The 19,499-nt window shown below is 38.2% G+C and overlaps 1 protein-coding gene and 1 pseudogene across 3 annotated transcripts in view; one reads left to right on the forward strand and one right to left on the reverse strand.

Moving 5' to 3' along the window:
- The window catches only part of NSD1 (nuclear receptor binding SET domain protein 1), a 142,540-nt gene that overhangs the window by 36,896 nt on the left and 86,145 nt on the right, over window positions 1-19,499 (forward strand). For all 3 annotated transcript variants that reach the window (XM_004679256.1, XM_004679257.2, XM_012722201.1), the window contains exon 3: window positions 16,073-16,208. In XM_004679256.1, coding sequence (XP_004679313.1) covers window positions 16,073-16,208 — 136 coding nt within the window. The remainder of the gene's footprint in view (window positions 1-16,072; window positions 16,209-19,499) is intronic.
- On the reverse strand, window positions 6,187-6,784 carry LOC101628839 (annotated as a pseudogene).

Genomic DNA, 19,499 nt, shown 5'->3' on the forward strand with positions numbered 1-19,499 from the left:
TATATGTCCCAGAGTATAATTTTTCATTTAACTACAAGCGAGTGTTTGTAAGGGATTAAGACTTCAAAGGCACAGGTGGTTTACAAATGGACAGAATGGTATGATTATTTATCTTTTTATCCTGCTTATCTCCTATTCTTTGACAAGTTATTGGTCCCTCTGCCTTTCACTTTCTTTGTCTGAGAATAGCTTATACCTTAGTGAGGAAATTCATTTATAATAAGTTTTAATGTAAATTTTGTTATTAGATTTAAGCTGGCCTAAAACAAAAGCAATAATTGGTAAGTATATTTTGGGTTTGATTATATTGTTTGACTATATGTTCTTATGTAGGTTCCTTAATAATACTGATCCAAGGTAAGCTCTCAGTAGCAGGATCAGTAGCTGTGTCTAAATTGATTACCATGCAGGATAGCAAATCAGCATTGACCAAAAGGGCAAGATGCCATGGGAGTAAGTTACATGAGGAGAAAAAGTTTTGTTCAATTTAGGTGTTAAGGGAAGTATGGGGCAAATTTGGATATGGCATGATGGGGTATAGGGCACCCTAATGTGAGAGGAGTGAGTATACAGAATTTATGTAGTGCAAATTATGTGATTTAAGGCATAGATGTAGGAGCTACATTGGAGAGGGCAGATTGGACTAGTTTATCGAAGGCTTTTTTTTTTTTTTAAATATTTATGTATTCATGCTTATAGAAATGGTGTACAAGCCAGAAGCCCTGGGGTGGTGTGAGGTTTCACCAGAGACAGAATGGGGAGCAGAACATAGTACACTGCTGAGGGGAGTTGTGGGCTGGTCAGGAGAGGTCTGCCATGCCATGTGGGTCACCTCTGGGGCTGGGGATCGAACCCACACCAAAGTGGCTTGCAGCCAGTTTGCGTTGCTGCATCCTTACCCCTGGCACCACCAGGGAGGGCTCAGTGAAGGTTTTTCAATACTGTTTGGAAAATGGGATATATTTTAATTTTACGACTGGGAAGGCATCAAAGGTTTTTAAGAAAGAGTAACAGTATTGGAATTGTGTTAAATTTAGGATAGGTTGAGTGACTTTATAGCAGGATTATATATCTAGGGGATTGGATTGTTTATTTCAGGGTAAAAATAAGTTAATTATTCTTAGAGAATCTTTGCTGTTACAGGTAGATGTTTGACGGCTTATCTGAGTTCCTTCATTAGTCACCAGGTGTCTCTTGTTTTACTAAGTGTATGTGTAAAGGGCCTCCATTGTGGCTCAAGCAGTTAGGTCTCAGCAGTAGGAAGCTATCACCAGCCACTGCAGCATGGTGCCAAGGATCTAAACTACATGGTGCAGCAGACCTCTCTTATCTTGTCTGCTGTTCCCCTCAGCAGTGTTTCTCAGTATTTGCCTGTTCTGCTTCCCATTCTGTAGGGAGCTATCACCAGCCACTGCAGCATGGTGCCAAGGATCTAAACTACATGGTGCAGCAGACCTCTCCTATCTTGTCTGCTGTTCCCCTCAGCAGTGTTTCTCAGTATTTGCCTGTTCTGCTTCCCATTCTGTCTCTGATGAATCTTCACACCTCACTCCCCCTGCTGCCTTTCTGGTCTACACCCCAATTATTGAATGCATACATGAATAAAAATAAATCTTAAAAAATGTATATTTAAAAAGGAAACATTTATTTGAGTTATTTCTATTAAACATTATTTTAGGTAATTATTTGGAATTTGAAATACTTTTCTATAACAGTGTTAAATGGACGTTATCATATTAACTCAGAGTAATTGAAATAAGGGAAAGCACAGGGAATAATACCATAATCGCCTTTTGAGTTAGGCGACAGGTACTTTATTATGAAAAGTGACTTAGAGAACCTATTTTAACCATTATACTGTTCTTTTTCTTCAAATAATTTTTTATGCTAGCTAAGATAGGAAATAAACCCTTGAATATTGCTATTTAGGATGGAGTCATGCTTTAAGAGGCAACACCCACTTCTGGTTTCCAGCTTTTGAAATAATATAAACTGAGATGAGGCTTCCACACTACCAGCTCCTGTCACTTTATATGTTAATAACTTACATATTAGTTTATTCAGTACTTGCAGCAGCCCTCTGAAATAGGTAATATGATGATGCAACAAGTGACTTTCACATTCTTCAAGACATTTCTTAGGATGACAGTGTAGAATTCCTTTGCTAACCTTTCTCACTATTGCTAAGAAATTCTGTTCTATAATATTTCTGTTTTACTTTGTCCTCAAAAAAAAGTGTGTTAAATTTACTTAGAAAATATTACTCAAGGTATTATAAAAAAATCACCCAATTAGATTCTTTAAAATGCCTAAAATTGTGACTTATAAATGTAATCTCAATAAAACTCTACCTAATGCATGTTTATTGTTGGAATATATAGTTAAAAGTTGGAATATATAGAATAGCCAAAAAATCACTTGACAACACCTGGATTAGAGATCCAGCTATTATTTTGATCTGTATCTTTTCAGTCTTTTCCCTATCTGTATTTTTTATTTTAAAATAATTTATTGGGCCCTCCCTGGTGGCGCAGCGGGTTAAAGCACTGTACTGAGAAGCTAAAGCCATTTCCGCATGAGTTCAATTCCCGCCTGCCCCGGAGGTGCCCACATGGCGTGGCAGACCTCTCCTGACCCGCCCGCTGCTCCCCTCAGCAGTGTGCTTCCTCGATCTGCCTGTTCTGCTCCCCGCTCTGTCTCTGGTGAAGCCTCTCACCGCCCCTGAACCTCTGACCTGTACCCCAGTTCTGTATGTACAAATAAATAAATCTTTAAAAAAAATAAATAAAATAATTTATTAATTTATAAAACTTGATTATTATACATAAGCCTTTTTGCAATTTTTTTCACTTAGTATATGTGAAGTTTCTATGTAACTTTCCAAACTATAGATTTTCTCTTTCATTTAGAATTCCTGCTCCAATATCTAGAGTATTCCCCCCCTTTTTTTGTTATTTGAAAAGTGAAGAAACTATGTCACATTTACATTATTGTTTTTTCTAAATTATACCATGTTCTCGGATTCTTATAGTCTAGAGACTTGTAGGATAAACAAACTGGGAACTCAGTGTAAGGATAAACTGAGAATGATAGGCATAGGATAATTATGGAGAGGCACTTGGGTCCAGTGAAGGACCAGGAAATGCTTCCTGAATAGACCTGGAAGAGCAATTCCAGGCAGAGAGGAAATGGAAGGATAAAAAGCATGATCTAAAAGAGCAACTATGGGCAGCTTGCTGTAAAGTTTGAGTAGGAGAATGGTGAAATATGATATGAATACATTAAAAGTATCTAGGCTTAGCCTTTGTTATTTCACAAGAAGGAGCCAACTATTCTCATTTGACTGCTAAATAGCTTTTGAAGTTTTGTTACCTTTTGAAGTTTATTATGAGGAATTTGTGCTAATAATAAAGCTAGAGATTTTCCTTTTCTAGACCCCTTTCCCACTTTAACAGCTATAGTATCTTACTTTCCTCTTTCCACTCTTCCAAAGAGACTTTCAGCTCCCCAAGGACTTGTTTGTCCATTCCTATGTTTAGTTATATGCTATAAGAGTATTTATATATTGATCTATCTTTATAAATAGGCCTTCCCTGGTGGCGCAGCGGGTTAAAGCCACTTCAGCGTGAGTTCAATCCCTGCCCATGAGGTAACCCACATGGTGCTTGCGGCAGACCTCTCCTGACCCGCCCGCTACTCTATTCAGCAAGTGTACTTTGTCAGTCAGCCTGTTCTGTTCCCCACTCTGTCTCTGGTGAATCCTCTCACTGCCCCTGCACCCTGGCCTGTACCCCAGCTCTATATGCATAAATAAATAAATCTTTAAAAATATATTTTTTCAAAGTTTGAATAAAGAAAAATGTTTTCCTTGAAAATGTGTTTACTCTAAAAATAATGATAAAAGTAAGTCTTCCATAATTTTCACTGCCTTGAAATAATCAGTTTACTTTTTTCCATGCTTAGATATTTGAGTGAGTTGCCATGAGTGACTTAAATCTAATCAACAAACATTTTATGACCCATACCACCTTGTCAGATACTAGGGAGACACAGATTAGACAATAGCCTTTACTATCAAGTGACATAAAATTTTTAGTGTTATTAAGCTAGTTTTTTTTTTCTTCTAAGATTTATTTTATTTATGCATACAGAACTGGGGTATAGGCCAAAGGTGCAGGGGCGGAGTAGGGAGCAAAACAGGCAGCTCAATGGAAGTACACTGCTGAGGTGAGCAGTGGGCGGGTCAGGAAAGGTCTGCTATGCCATGTGGATCAACTGGCTCTGAAGCGGCCGCAGCTACCTTGCAGTGCTTCATCCTAACCCTTTGAGCCACCAGGGAGGGCCTTTAGTGTTATTAAAATGTCAATTTCTAAAATGAGTAAAGGAGCAATGGGAGAAATAAAAAAGCATATTGGGCAAGTACTTCCTTTTATATCTTTTAACTGAATTACATAAAACAATTACATGGCTAAAAGAAAGTTTACAAAGGAAAACAACCTGAGAGTTTTATGCCTAATTAAATTTCCATATTACTTTATTGTGCATATTTTTTCATAGTGCTAATAACATCTTTAAAGGTTTTATATTTTTCTTATTTATAATATTTTCCTGGCTTCCCAGAGTAATTTTTTTTAAAGATTTATTTATGTATACAGAACTAGGGTACAGGGCAGAGGTACAGGGGCTGCGAGAGGATTCACCAGAGATAGTGGGGAGCAGAATAGGCAGATGCACGAAGTACACTGCTGGGGGGAGCAGCAGGCAGGTCAGGAGAGGTCTGCCACACCATGTGGATCACCTCTGAGGCTGGGGATCTAACTGACACTGAAGCTGCTGCAGCTCACTTGCAGTGCTGAGTCCTAACCCGTTGCACCACCAGGGAGGGCCCCCCACAGTAATATTTTAAAAAATAATATAATAGTTTATTTTTACATCATTTTATGCATTTTTTCATCTCAGCAGAGTAATATTTTTTTAAGATTTATTTTTTATTTATTTGTGCATACAAAAACTGGGGTATAGGCCAGAGGTTGTGGGGGAGAAGGGGGTAAGAGGGTTCACCAGAGACAGAATGGGGAACAGAACAGGCAGATCTACTGAAACACTGCTGAGTGGAGCAGGGGATGAGCTAGGCCCTGTAGGTCAGCTTCCTGGCTGGGGATAAAATTCATGCTGCAGTGGCTGTGGATAGCTTGATGATGCTAAGACTTTTAACCTCTGTGCCACCAGAGAGATACTCCCTGAGTAGTTTTCTTTGATAGTTTACTTACTTATATATATTTTAGATCATTATTCATTTTTGTACAATGTTTGCTTTCTCCTTTCAGGCATAGCCTCCATAGAATATCTACCATCAATTCACTTGTGTACCAGTGTCATAATCCCTTGAGTAATAACAGACTAAACTTTTTGTTTTTTAAAGATTTTTTTATTTATCCATACAGAACTGGGGTACAGGCCAGAGGTGCAGGTGCACTGAGAGGATTTACCAGAGGCAGAGTGGGGAGCAGAACAGGCAGATCAATGAAGTACACTGCTGAGGGGAACAGCGGGCAAGCCAGGAGAGGTCTGCCCACTATGTGGGTCCCCTCCCAGGCAGGCGGGAATTGAACCCATGCTGAAGTGGCTTTAGCTTCTCAGTGTTGTGCTTTAACCGGCTGTGCCACCAGGAAGGGCCCTAATTTTTTTTTTTTTTTTAAAGATTTATTTATTTGTTCATACAGAACTGGGGTACAGGCCAGAGGCTCTGGGGCGGCGAGAGGCCTTACCAGAGAAAGAATGGGGAGCAGAACAGACAGATCTACGAAGTACACTGCTGAGGGGAGCAGCGGGCGGGTCAGGAGAGGTCTGCCGCGCCATGTGGGCACCTCCGGGGCAGGCGGGAATTGAACTCATGAGGAAGCGGCTTTAGCTTCTCAGTGCTGTGCCTTAACCCACTGCGCCACCAGGGAGGGTCCTAAATTTTTTTTTTTATACTAGGCAAAGGATTTTATTAACCTGTTTCAAACATTATTCCCAGGCTTCTACAGCTTAATTAGCTGCAAAGAATGAATTGTGTATAAGTAAAAACTGAAATGAGCTGCAGTGTCCAAGGGGCTCAAGCTTAAAAATATTAGAGATCTACATTTTATCAGATCCATGAACAAAATTTTAAAAAGCAGTCATAATATAAAATAGCAGCTCCCAGTAACTTCAAGTTTTATCTTCTTCAGAAGTTGACTCAATTCAGTTTGCTTCATTTTTGGATGCCTCATCAAAATTCTCCACAAGATCTGGAACTTCATCATCATCATCATCCTCTCCAGTGGCAAGAGGTGCTTTTCCATCCACAGATTGTTTGGGCAGAGCTTCAGCCAGTCTCCTTAAACTAGTCAGGCTGTCTGCACCAAGCTGGTTTAAGATGCTGCTTTTTGTTTCAGCATGACCTGTAATGGTGAAAGTGTTTGCTGCCAGAAATGCCTGAACTTTAGGGTTGTTAAAGTGGATCACTGTTCCTTGGTTTGTAAACATATTCACCTCTTCAATATCAGAGATATTGTTTACCCCTAACTTCTTTAAGGAGAACTGAAGTTTTTTTATCATCTGCTGTAGCTGTTCTGTGAACCACCTTCTTCTTTCTGCGAGCAGTACCTTTCCCACCAATGCAGACTTGTGCCTGCAGCTTGGCGAGTTTCTCCTGGTTCATGATAGTTTCTTTCATCTTGTTGGAGCGGAAAAGGGGCCGCACAGGGGACTAGGGTTGGCACTCAGGGGGTCTCGGGCAGACCAGCTGAGATAAGGTGCACACACGCGGGGACCCAAGATGGCAGCTCAAATTTTTTTTTTTTTAAGATTTACTTATTTATGTATACAGAATTGAGATACAGGCCTGAGGTAGTGATAGGTTTCACCAGAGACAGATTGGGGAGCAGAACAGTCAGACTAACAAAGTATACTGCTGAGGGGAGCAGCAGGTGAGACAGGAGAGGTCTGCCATGCCATGTGGGTTACCTCTCTGAAAGGGCGATCGAACTTGAGCTGAAATGGCTGCAGCTATTTTCATAGGACCATGTTTTAACTAAACTGTTATGCCACCAGGGAGGGCCCACCAGAGTAATTAAAAAAAAAAGTTTATTTTTACATCATATTATGCCTTTTTCCATCTCAGTTGTAATGCCCATGGGCTTCTCATGACCAAATCACCCGTCTGCATCACCATAGTCCAGTGCACTTCCCTCCCCCAACTGTTTTTGATCCCATTCCCCATTCTATCCCCTTAAAATGTCTCTGGTATATAGTTATTCACTATTATTACTATTAGTTTCTCCCCTGGTCCTTTATACTCCTGCTGTGAGTGAAATCATCCGGTATTTTTCCTTTTCTTTCTGGCTTATTTCACTAAGCATGCTCTTTTAGAGCTCCATCCACGTTGCTGCAAAAGGCATGTTTTTTTTTTTTTTTGGTTGCTGAGTAATATTCCATTGTGTATATGCATCACATCTTTAAAAAATAATATAATAGTTTATTTTTATATCATTTTGTGCATTTTTCCATCCCCTTTGCTTCCCATCATCAAATCACCCATGTGCCATCACCAAAGTCCAGTCAGTGCATTTCTCTCCCCATTCCCATTCCCTACTCCACCCCCATAAATTATCTCTGGTATATAGCTATAATTGTTATTGTTGTTGTTATTATTATTATTATTATTATTTTTCTTGCCTGGTCCCTTATATTCCTATTATGAGTGAAACCATCCGGTATTTTTCCTTTTCTTTCTGGCTTATTTCACTAAGCATGATCTTTTCTAGCTCCATCCATGTTGCTGCAAAGGGCATATGTTTTCTTTTCTTTTCTTTTTTGGTTGCTGAGTAATATTCCATTGTGTATAGGTATGACATCTTTTTAATCCAGTTATCTACTTTTGGGCATTTGGGTTGTTTCCCAATTGTAAATAAAGCAGCAATAAACATGGGGGTGCAGTTGTCTTTTGAATCAGTGTTTTTGTGTCTTTTGGGTAGATAACCTAGGAGTGGGAGTGCTCCACCACAGTAATTTTTAATGATTGCTTAATGGACAAAGAAATTGTAAGTTTGCTCAGCCATCACCTTTTAGTTTCAATTATTTTTTTACCATCACATGTTATTATAGTTAAAGATGGAGTGAAAATATTTATAGCCTTTAGTCTTTTCCCTATATTTGTGTGAAAGTGTATTGCCTTGTTGCTTTCCAGAAAGTAACACTAAAATTGATTAGACCATAGTGGTACCTTATTTCTAAGAACTTTTTCTTCTCCTTGATAGAAAATATGAAGGGTATTGAGGAGTCATTTTCAAGTGTTCCAATAGAGTTTAGAAAGAACCAATAGCTATTTCTTCATCTAAATCAAGACTTAAGTGTCAGATGCCTTTAACCTCACTTTCTTGATAATCTCTTATCTTGGCCTTCATGACTGCCATGTTATATATTTGTAGCCTGGACTGCTTTCCAGTATTCCAGAATTTCAAATACAATGACTTAATTGACATTTTCACAATGTTGTGAAATTGGGCTTTCACACTTGTTCAAAACCAAATTCCAAATATTTCTTCCCAAACCTGTTCTTTGTAGCCTTTGCCATCTTTTTTCATAAATGGCGACTCCATTTTTCATCGTTTTGGCATAAAATCATGGCTATATAGTTGGGCTTCCAGAAAATGGATCTTATAATTAATTACCTGTCTTGTAGGGATAGTGTGATCATAACAATTTTTGATTTTAAAGATTTATTTATTTATGCATACAGAACTGGGTTACAGGCCAGAGGGGTAGGGGCAGTGAGAGGATTCACCAGAAATAGTGGGGAGAACAGGTAGACTGATGAAGGGGAGCAGCAGGTGACACACCAGAGGTCTGCGGCACCATGTTGAGCACTCCCTGGGGCTGGGATCAAACTTGTGCTAAAGCAGCTGCAACTAACCTGTTTTGCTGAGCTTAACCTGTTGCGTCATTGGGGAGGGCCCATGTTCATAACAATTTTATGATACCAGTCTCTTCAGTCTTATTATTTGCCTGTTATGAATATCTCATATAATTGGAACAATATAATATGTGATAATTTTAATCACATGTGACTGACTTCTTTCACATAACAGTTTTAATACTCATCCTAGTTGTAACTTGCATAGTGCTATATATTTCCACCAGTTTTTGTGTGGAATTATATTTTGATTTCTCATGGATACAATATGTCTAGGAGTGGAGATGGTTTACCTCTTTGAGAAATTGCCAGTATTCCAAAGTGGCTGTGTTACATTTCCAACAGTAGTAGTATCATAATTCTAACATATTTTAAATATTAATTTTATTTATTTATGCATACAAGAGCTGAGATGCAGTCCAGAGGTGTGAGAGGTGAGGGGATTCACGAGAGATAGTGGGGAGCAGAACAGATGCATTAAGTGAAATACACTGCTGAGGGGAGTTGTGGGTGAGACTGAAGAGGTTTGTAGCACCATGTGGCTCAGCTCCCTGGCCAGGGATCAAACTCATGCTGCAGTGGCTGTGGATAGTTTCATAGTGCTTCCTCTTAACCTCTTGTACCACCTAGGAGTCCCCCTTGAGTTAATTCTTATATTTGGTGATTATGTAAATTTCTGATTTCATTCTTTTTCATGTTGATAACCAGTTTTTCCTTTTACCATTTGTTAAAAAGATCACTAGGGGAAATAAATCTTGTCCCTATTGAGTGGTTTGGGTACCCTTGTCAAAATTATTAACTGTTTATGTAAAGATTAATTTCTGGGCCTGTGATTCTGTTCTGTTGATCACTATAACTGTTTTTGTGCCAGTACCACAATGTTTTGTAGTAATTTTGAAACAAGACAGTATGATTCCATTCGCTTTTTTCTTGTATTTTTAATATTGCTTTAGCTATTTGAGGTCCCTTAGTCTGTAGGGTCCCCTTAGGTTCCATCAGAATTTCAGTATTAATTTTCTAGTTCTCCAGAAAATAATGGATTGTAATCATGATAAGATTGTATTGAATCTGTAGATCTCTTTGGGCAGTAGTGATATCTTTTTTTTTTAAAATATAAGTTTATTTTTACATCATTTTGTGCATTTTTCCAGCTCATTTGCAATCTCCTTGGGCTTCCCATTACCAAATCACCCATGTGCCATCACCATAGTTCTGTACTTTTAAAAAGATTTATTTATGCTTGCAGAACCTGGGGTACAGGCCAGAGGTGTGGTGGGTGAGAGGATTCACCAGAGAAAGAGTGGGGAGCAGAACTGGCAAATCTACTGAAGTACATTGCTGAGGGAAGCAGTGACAGGCGGGTCAGGAGAGGTCAGGAGAGGTCTGCCACGCCATGGGGGTCAGCTCCCTGCGGGGGCATTGAATTCTTGCTGTAGTGGCTTTGGAGAGCTTCATAATGACGTGTTTTAACCTGTTGCGCCACCAGGGATAGCCCGACATCTTTTTTTTTTGTTGTTGTTTTTTAAGATTTTGTATATTGAGGCATACATAACTGGAGTACTGGCTATCGGTGTGGTAGATTGAGAGAGTTCACTAGAGACAGAGTGGGGAGCAGAATAGGCAAAATAATGAAATATACTACTGAGAGGAGCAGCAGGCAGGTCAGGAGACCCACATTGCACAACAGACGTCTTTCTTCTGCTCTGCACTTACAGGATGGGGGATCGAACTAGCACTGAAGTGGCCATGGCTAGCTTTGCATTGCTGTGCTCCAACCTGCTACTCCACCAGCGAGGGCCCAGCAATGACATCTTAACAATATTAAATCTCCCATAAGCATATATTTGTGGGGCCTCCCTGGTGGCACAAAGACAGCAATATGAAGCTATCCAGAGTCACTACACCAAGAGTTCAATCCAGGCCTGGGAGGTGACCTACATTGCACAACAGACGTCTTTTCTTCTGCTCTGCAACTGCTCCCATTAGCAGTATTATTATTTTGGTCCATCTGCCTGTTCTGCCCCCCACTTAGTCACTGCTGAATCCTCTCAACTCCCTCACCTCTGCCTGTACCCCAGTTTTTATAGGCAAAAATAAATTAAAAAGATTACATCCTTTGTGTTAAATATTTTCCACTATACATTAATTCCCTTGTCTGTTATATCAAACAAACCAATTTCTTAGTGGTTAGTTTGGTTAAGTGCTTAAGATTATAGTTAATATTATTGCAATTTAGTTTAGATTAACACCAATTTCAGTAACAGTAAAGCTTTGCTACTCTGAGGCTTGTCTTTACTTCTTTTGTCATTTTATTGCATATTTGTATATCGTTACCTATCATCACAGGTAACAATTACTGTACACATTTTTCTCTTAGATATAAGAAAAACATTGAATGAAAGTAACGTTTATCTATTTACCTATTTTTTTTGCTTTTATGATGCTCTTCATTTTTAATCTGGATTTGAATTACTGTCTAATGCCTGTTATTAGAACTAAATACTCCCTATAGTCTTTCTGTAGGACAGACTTGTTAGGGATTCCCTCGAAATTAATCTGAAGTTTACATGCTTTGCGTTCTTGTAGTAATTAGGCGTAGGGTATTAGTTTGGGGAATCAGCTGTATAATAATTACTTATTATCTTCTCTTTGTAGACCTAGGTCTAGTATGGAAAGTCTTTTATTGTGGTCATAGCTCTGAGGTCCCAGTGTGTAGACTTGAAAAGCCTTGGTGTTACCAGCTAGTAATTATATTTGAAAGTATTTGTTAAACAGCTTATACAAATGGAAGATTATCTGTATTTTAATTTTATTTTGATATTAAAGGATCGACAGTGTCTTAGTAAACTCTTATTTGTTTTATAATTAAGTGGAACTACCTATTTTTGCCATAAGAATACTGGAGTCACCTTTGATTCAGAAGAAAAGCTGAAATAGCTCAGTACAATATATTTCTTCAATTAAAATTTTAAATTTGTTGGATCTCCCTGTTGGCCTAAGGGTTAATTCTCAGTGCTATCACTGCTACAACCTGAGTCCAGTCCCTGACCAAGGTTCTAAACAATATATGACTCAGCAGACCTCTCCTGTCTCACCAGCCGCTCCCCCTCAGCAGTGTATTTCAGGAAATCGGCCTGTTCTGCTCCCCACTTTCTCTGGTGAATCCTCTCACTTCCCCGCACTCTGGGCTACATCCCAGTTCTACACACACAAAATAAGTAATTTTAAAAAATTGTTATTTTAAATCAAGTTATTAAAATATATTTTTTTCTAGCTGGAATTGATAGAAGCAGCAGGATGTTAACAGATGGTGACGATATGATTTTCTACTGAGCTTGTGTCTTCTTTATACTCTACCCATGTTAATAAACTTATTCTAAAAAATGGAGGTTCAGCTTTGGAAAGTGATTTTTATTTTTTAAAGATTTATTTATGTATACAGAGCTGGGGTACAGGCCAGATATACAGTGGCGGTGAGAGGATTCACCAGAGATAGAGTGGGAGCAGAACAGGCCAACTGACAAAGTACACTGCTGAGGGGAGCAGCATGCGGGCCAGGAGAGGTCTGCCGCGCCATATGGGTCACCTCTGGAGAGGGGATTGAACTCATGATGAAGTGGCTTTAGCAGAGAGCTCTTAGTGCCATGCTTTAACCCACTGCACCACCAGAGAGGGCCCAGAAAGTGAGTTTTTAGTCATCATAAATCAAGCATCTAAAGGGATATGTTTTCTTTTTTAAATAATATAATAGTTTATTTTTACATCATTTTGTGCCTCTTTCCATCTCAGTTGTAATCCCTGTGGGTTTGCCATCACCAAATCCCCCATGTGCCATCACCATATTTCACACTTACCCCCTAGGCTCTTTACTGTTGATACCATTTCCCACTCCACCCCCGTTAAATGTCTCTGGTATATAGTTGTTCATTATTATTTTTTCCCTCTGGTCCTTTATACTCCTGCTGTGAGTGAAACCATCTGGTATTTTTCTGGCTTATTTCATTATGCATGATCTAAAGGGATATGTTTTTTAACACGTCTTGTTAAAAAACAAGACACCGGGCCCTCCCTGGTGGTGCAGTGGGTTAAAGCACAGCACTAAGAAGCTTAAGCCACTTCTGCATGAGTTCAATCCCTTCCTGCCCCGGAGGAGATCCACATGACGAGGCAGCCTCTCCTGACATGCCCGCTGCTCCCCTCAGCAGTGTACTTCATCCATCTGCCTGTTTTCTGCTCCCTACTCTGTCTCTGGTGAATCCTCTCACCTTCCGCATTTCTGGCCTGTACCCCAGTTCTATATGAATAAGTAAATAAATCTTTAAAAAAAAAAACAAAACCCAAAAAACAAGATACCATTGGTGTCTTCCGTGAACTTAATTTTTATGGGAGTTATTTCTTAGACAGCCTTTTATCTTTTTATTTATTTATTTTTGAAGTAATATTGTGAAGTAACATTGGTTTATATTACTGTTTGCTTTAGAAATGTAGACTCTCTCCTCTCAGGTGTTGTTACCATACTGTATCCACCACTTTATAGGAATTCCTAGTAACTAAAGTGAGAACTTAATTTTAGAACTGCAATAGTTCTGTGATAATTGTCATAGAAAGTGCTAGTTCAGTCCCTCCCTGGTTAGGATGCAGCGTGCAAACTAGCTGCAGCCATTTCAGTGCGAGTTGGATCCCCAGCTCTGAGGTGATCCACATGGTGCAGCAAACCTCTTCTGTCTCATCCACTGCTCCCCTCAGCAGTGTACTTCATTGATTTGCATGCTCCCCACTCTGTCTCTGGTGGACCTCTCACTGCCCCTGCACCTCTGGCCTGTACCCTAGCTTCTGTATGCATAAATAAATAAATCTTAAAAAAAAAAACAAAAAACAGAGTGTTAGTTTACTCCCACCCTTCCTCAACCTCTTAAAGTTCTACATCACCTTATGTATTTTAAAAAAGTACATAGAAGATACTTGTGTACTAATACAGAACAGTAATTCTAGTATACTTAGGATTTGTTAACAGGATCGATATCAGTTAAGTATTTTTATTACAATAAAATTTTAAGAAATAAGGGAGAAAAATTGTTTTACTTAAGTTTAGCTGATTTTGAATTGTTTGCTCAATTGTAAGTTTGGAATATCCGGAGCAGGTTATCAGTTTAGCAATGATGCCAAAATAAATGATCACAAGTTCTACCCAAAATTTATGGAAATACAAAATCATTGTATTTTCAGTACGGTCAATCAAAGGATTTGTTTTCCAATCCTCTTTTGGTATCTTTAAAGTTTGAAAGCCAACTAGGTATAACATGGTGGAGTGTTTGTGTGTGTGCGCGCGTGTGTGTGTGTGAGATAACTTACATGCAAAAATGTCTCTGGAACTTTTTCTTAATTTTAAGTAGTATGTAATTTCTGTCTTATTTCTTAGTAACTTGAATGCATGAAAAAGTAATCCCAGTTTGTTAAACAAAGACAGTCTGAAATTTGACTTAATTTCTGTTTGGAAGCAGAGTCTTAAGTTTGAGTATAACTCACAAATCACCAAATGAGTTGTAAGTTTTGATATCCTTGAGCTGGGGTTTTAGTCATCATTCATTTGAATGATTTCACTCATTCTACTCTATTGAACACTCAAACTGTGGCAGGTAGATGCTTTTTTTTACGGCTATCTTAAGGAGTGAAGATTGTCTGAGGGAGGTGCGACCAAGTCTTTTTCAAGACATGGCGCTCAAAAGAAAATCATAATGTTTGTATATTCCTTAGATGTAGTAAATAGATGTTCTTTTAGCATATTTGGCAATTCCTTTTATAGAAGTACCAGGTGGGAAGCTCAGTCCTTAACACAAAACTGTCTTCCTCTTGAGTCAGGTGATTTGTACTGTTTACAGAATATTAAAGATGTGGGTATATAGCTGAGATGCAGGTATTTGGATGGCAGATTATTGTTTATTACTTTTGGAGTAAAGATGCAGCCAGGACCAAGTTCAAGTAAATTAGTATTGCATTCTGCATGAAGATGTTCCTTGCAAGTTGTGCATCTCTTCTGGATGCAGCCTGTCTTTCATGTCCTGGGAAGATTTTAGGTCTGTTGCGTGATATGCCCTGCAGTTTTTTGACTTTTTTTAGCAACACTTATTGTTAATTCATAGAAGTGTCTGAGAGAATTATTGAATATTACCTGCAGAGCACCCACACCATGTTTTATTGAAAACTTATTGACATATAAATTATATTGGGCCCCAGGCTCTTCTCTTTCGAATTAAAAAGCTACCTTTAGTATTTCTGGGTATGCCTCACAGGAATAGAAAACACCGACCGGGAAAGGGTAGTCCTCACCACCACACAACTTCAGGAGCAGCCTGGGAGGGTAGAAGCTAGGTAATAGGAGGGAATAGGGATCCACTGTAGATTGAGGGCAAGGGGAATGCCATTGGTGCTGGTGCCAACAAGCATAGCAAAAAGGGACTGGTTCCAGGCACACAGGGAGGGGCAAGAGGGTTAAACACAAAGTTATGTGGATTCCTCCCTCTTTTGGGTATGCCTTTTTTCCTGCTTTTGCTGCATGACTGAGACCTTTTGCTTGGAGGTTGCTGCAGCAGAATTGTCATCTTAGTATTTTCCTTTAATGGTGGTGCTCTGCTTTTTCATCATCCTCTGGTGAGTTTGTGCTGGTCATGGCCATGGCAGTGACTCCAACCTGCCACCTTTGTTTTTCCTTTGTTCAAGTTGATGTTGCTGGTACCTCAGGACCACAACGTCTTGACATTGTTAAAAGTTGTTTTTACAATTTTCTCCCTTATGTTTTCGATGTTGTGATTGAATGGCAAGGGCAAAAGTATAATTTCCTTACAGAGATTCTATTTATTACTTTGGTTCTTATCTCTACAAATTAAAATAACTTCTGTACCTCCTAGACATAAATTATTTACAAAATATATAAATTGAGAATTACTACTCATTAAAGGGCTGTGCTGTGAACAAAAAAGAAGAGTAATTTAGTTGTATTGATTTTGTAATTGTTAAGCTCTTTAATGTTTATCCAGAATTCTTTAGGCACAGCTTTTTCAGAATGCATTAGGTAATGATACATTGTTTTAAGGGAGTTTGATTCTTATTGATGCTCCATGTTTTGTCTATCTAAAGTGTCAACCCAAGAAAAAGTCTACTCCACTGAAGTATGAAGTTGGAGATCTCATCTGGGCAAAATTCAAGAGACGCCCGTGGTGGCCCTGCAGGATTTGTTCTGACCCGTTGATTAACACACATTCAAAAATGAAAGGTAATATTTGCATTTTATAGTACATGATAAAATAGTGTATGAAATTAACAACTTGTAGTTGACTTTAGTAATAATAAAGTTTTACTTTGAACATTAAAAATAAATATTTATTTATGCATATAGAACTGGGGTACAGGCCAGAGATACAGGGGTGGTGAGGACTCACCAGAGACAGTGGGGAACAGAGCAGGCAGTTTGACAGAAATTCTGAGAGCAGACAGATTGACTGAAATTGACTGCTGAGGGGAGCAGTGGACGCCTCAGGAAAGATCTGCTGTGCCTTGTGGGCCACATCCCTGGATAGGGATGGAACTAGTGCTGAGGTGGTTGCAGCTAGCTTTGCAGTGCACCACCCAGGAGGGCCCATCTTTGAATATTTTGTAAATTGTTAAATAGTTGCTAAATCTGTAATTTACCTTTTTTTTCTTTGTTGTAAAGTTTTGCTTGTATTTCACTCCATAATTTAAGTATTCACAGTTACTTTTTTCTGTAGACTCAGGAAAATTTTATTGTTATTACTTAAAGATTGCATTCTCCAGAATCACTTTTGATATGTTAACATTTTCCTACTTCAATCTTCAGACCTACTTCAGGTTTGTATTGCTTTTTTTAGTTTTAAAATTGAAGCAATAATATGGACTATTAATAAGATACTTTTGAGATTTTTAAAATCTTGATTTAAAGAATGCCTTTTAACTATTGTAGCTTATTTCTAAGTTTATTTGGATCTCAGGTATCTTTAAAATGTAACTTGATCTTGCTCCCTTTTAAAAAGAAGATGGTTTGTGATTTTATAACAGTTTCAATATATTAGTGGGATTTTTGTTTTTGTTTTTGTTTTTTTTCACTTATGTATACAAGATCTGGGGTGTATGCCAGAAGTGTGGGGCAGGGGTCGGGTATGAGAAGATTCACCAGAGACAGAGTGGGGAGCAGAACAGGCTGAATGACTGAAATACATAGTTGAGGGGAGTAGCAGGTGAGGCAGGCCTATTGCACCATATAGGTTAGCTCCCTGTCTGGAGATGGAACTCATGTTACAGTGATTGCCCATAGCTTCATAGTGCTGAAACTTAACCCTTTGTGCCAACAGGGAGGCCCAATTATATGTATTTTAGTTTTTGAATAGCTGATGTATTCATAGGATTTAAAGAGTCGGGTCGTTTCTTTGCTCTTGTCCCATTTTCCTTTAACAATTAACCAGTTATTATTGTTTCTTCTATTTTCTTTATGTAAGTTCAAATATGTTCTCATATACCACCTCATAATATAAAAATACCATATAGTATGTATGTTCTATGACTTACATTTTTTTCCTTGTAAGGGTAGCTTTTTATTTTTTCTCATTTTTTAGACATATAGTTTCCCATTCTTTTAGTATCTTCTATGTTATATAACATCCCCTATTGAAGGACGTTCAGGTTGTTTCTAAACTTGTATTTTAAAGACTGTAAACACATTCATATGCACATACATACATATGCTTTTATGCACACAAACATTGTTGTAAAGATTAAATATGTATTTCATATATACATTTCTACTTATATGTAAGATGACTTACCTGAAGTAGAATTAATGGGTTTGCTTTTGCAGTTTGAATATTGAGGTCCTAAAGACCTTTATAGCTTTCTGCTTTAAAAAATGTTACCTGTCTCCTTCCTTCCTGTGACCATTTAGGTAGCGTTCTTTTTCCAATAAACTTGTCCTTTAAAATGTAAATAGGGCAATCCTGGTGGCACATGGGTTAAAATCTCAGGGCTACCAAGCTATCAGCAGCAATTGAGAACCTGGCAAGAGTTCGATTCTGATCCCAGCCAGGGAGCTGGCCCATATGGCACAGCTGACCTCTCCTGTTTTGCCTGCTGTTCCCCTCAGCAGTGTATTTCAGTTAATCTGTCTGTTCTGCTCCTCACTGTCTCTGGTGAATCCTCTCATGCTCTACTTCCCTGGCCCGTACCCTAGTTCTTGTATAGACAAATAAAAATCAATGTTAAAAGATGTAAATAAATACTTGTTATCTTACCTTTTGGTGACTTATTTGGACATTTAATTTCTACCAGTATAAAATTCTCATTGTCAGCCCCCTCTCTCCATTTATCTTTATGGCCTTGCTGTTTTCATGCTAATTGTGGTGTTCTTTTGTAATCTAGTTGGATCCTTCTCATTTACTGACAAGTCTTGAGTACATTGCATAAATGCTGAGGTAGAGGTTTGGATTCAGTAATGAACAAAACTTTACCTCAAATTTGGTAAAACTAGTCCAGTGAAAGATAAAACACCAGCAAATAATCAGGAAATGATGATTACTTAAATGAAAAGTGTGTTCCTGGGAAAATACTGATATTAGTCAGTGTTATAGTAGGGATACCCTCAACTTTGTATGCAAGTGATTCAGGACCAGTTTTATTGGTTATATTTGATATTAGGTTTCAATGAATTGAGTAGGATCAATCAGGAAGAAGTAGATATGATTGAAGGCACAGGAAATTATTCATGCTCTATTCTCTGAGAGGAAATGAAACCCATAGAGTGATGGAAGGTTATATAATATGAGGTTGGGAATTAGTTAAGGGTCAAGTCAAGCAGCATCTTGTAGCCTTTATTTAAGCTTTTATATATTGTCCTAAGAACAGGGGTCGCATGAAAGGATTATAAATAGAAGATGATATGATCTTGATTTGTGTTTTTTTAAAGTATAGCCTGACTGGAGTGTGGAAAATGGATTGTATGGGGAGCACAAATAAATTAGAGGAGATAGTTAAAAGGGTCATTGCAGTGATTATGTTAAACAGAGATTATATAATTACTTAGAAGAGCAGTTTATATGAATTGTTAATAGATGGGTAATGGGGAATGAGTGAGAATGAAGTCCTGAGGTTTCACTGTCCCAAATTCTGTATCTCAAATAACTTCTAGGATGTTAACTTTACAGTGCATAAATAGCGTTGCCATTTACAGAGAACATTAGAACATCTTTAACTCTGACATCTTTTTTTTTGGTGTTAATTGAAGCCATGGACCTATACAAGGGATTAAATATACAGTGAAAAAAATGACATACTTTCAGGAAGCCAATATTTGAGGTCTTTTAGAAGAAACTGGTTTTACAAGAGAATGGAAAAATCTGTAAAAATCAGAGATGGAGAAAGAAACAAGAAGAATGTGATACTGGTTATTGGAGTCTTTTAAGAAAAAAGGTACCACTTTGATTGAACATTGCTTAAGATCATTTGAAATGTCCATTATAGAAAGTGGACATCACTGGTAGTAGTTTTTTTTTTTTTTTTT

The sequence above is a fragment of the Condylura cristata genome, unplaced genomic scaffold (assembly GCF_000260355.1).
Source record: "Condylura cristata isolate star-nosed mole 26May11 unplaced genomic scaffold, ConCri1.0 scaffold00008, whole genome shotgun sequence".
Classification (NCBI taxonomy): Eukaryota; Metazoa; Chordata; class Mammalia; order Eulipotyphla; family Talpidae; genus Condylura; species Condylura cristata.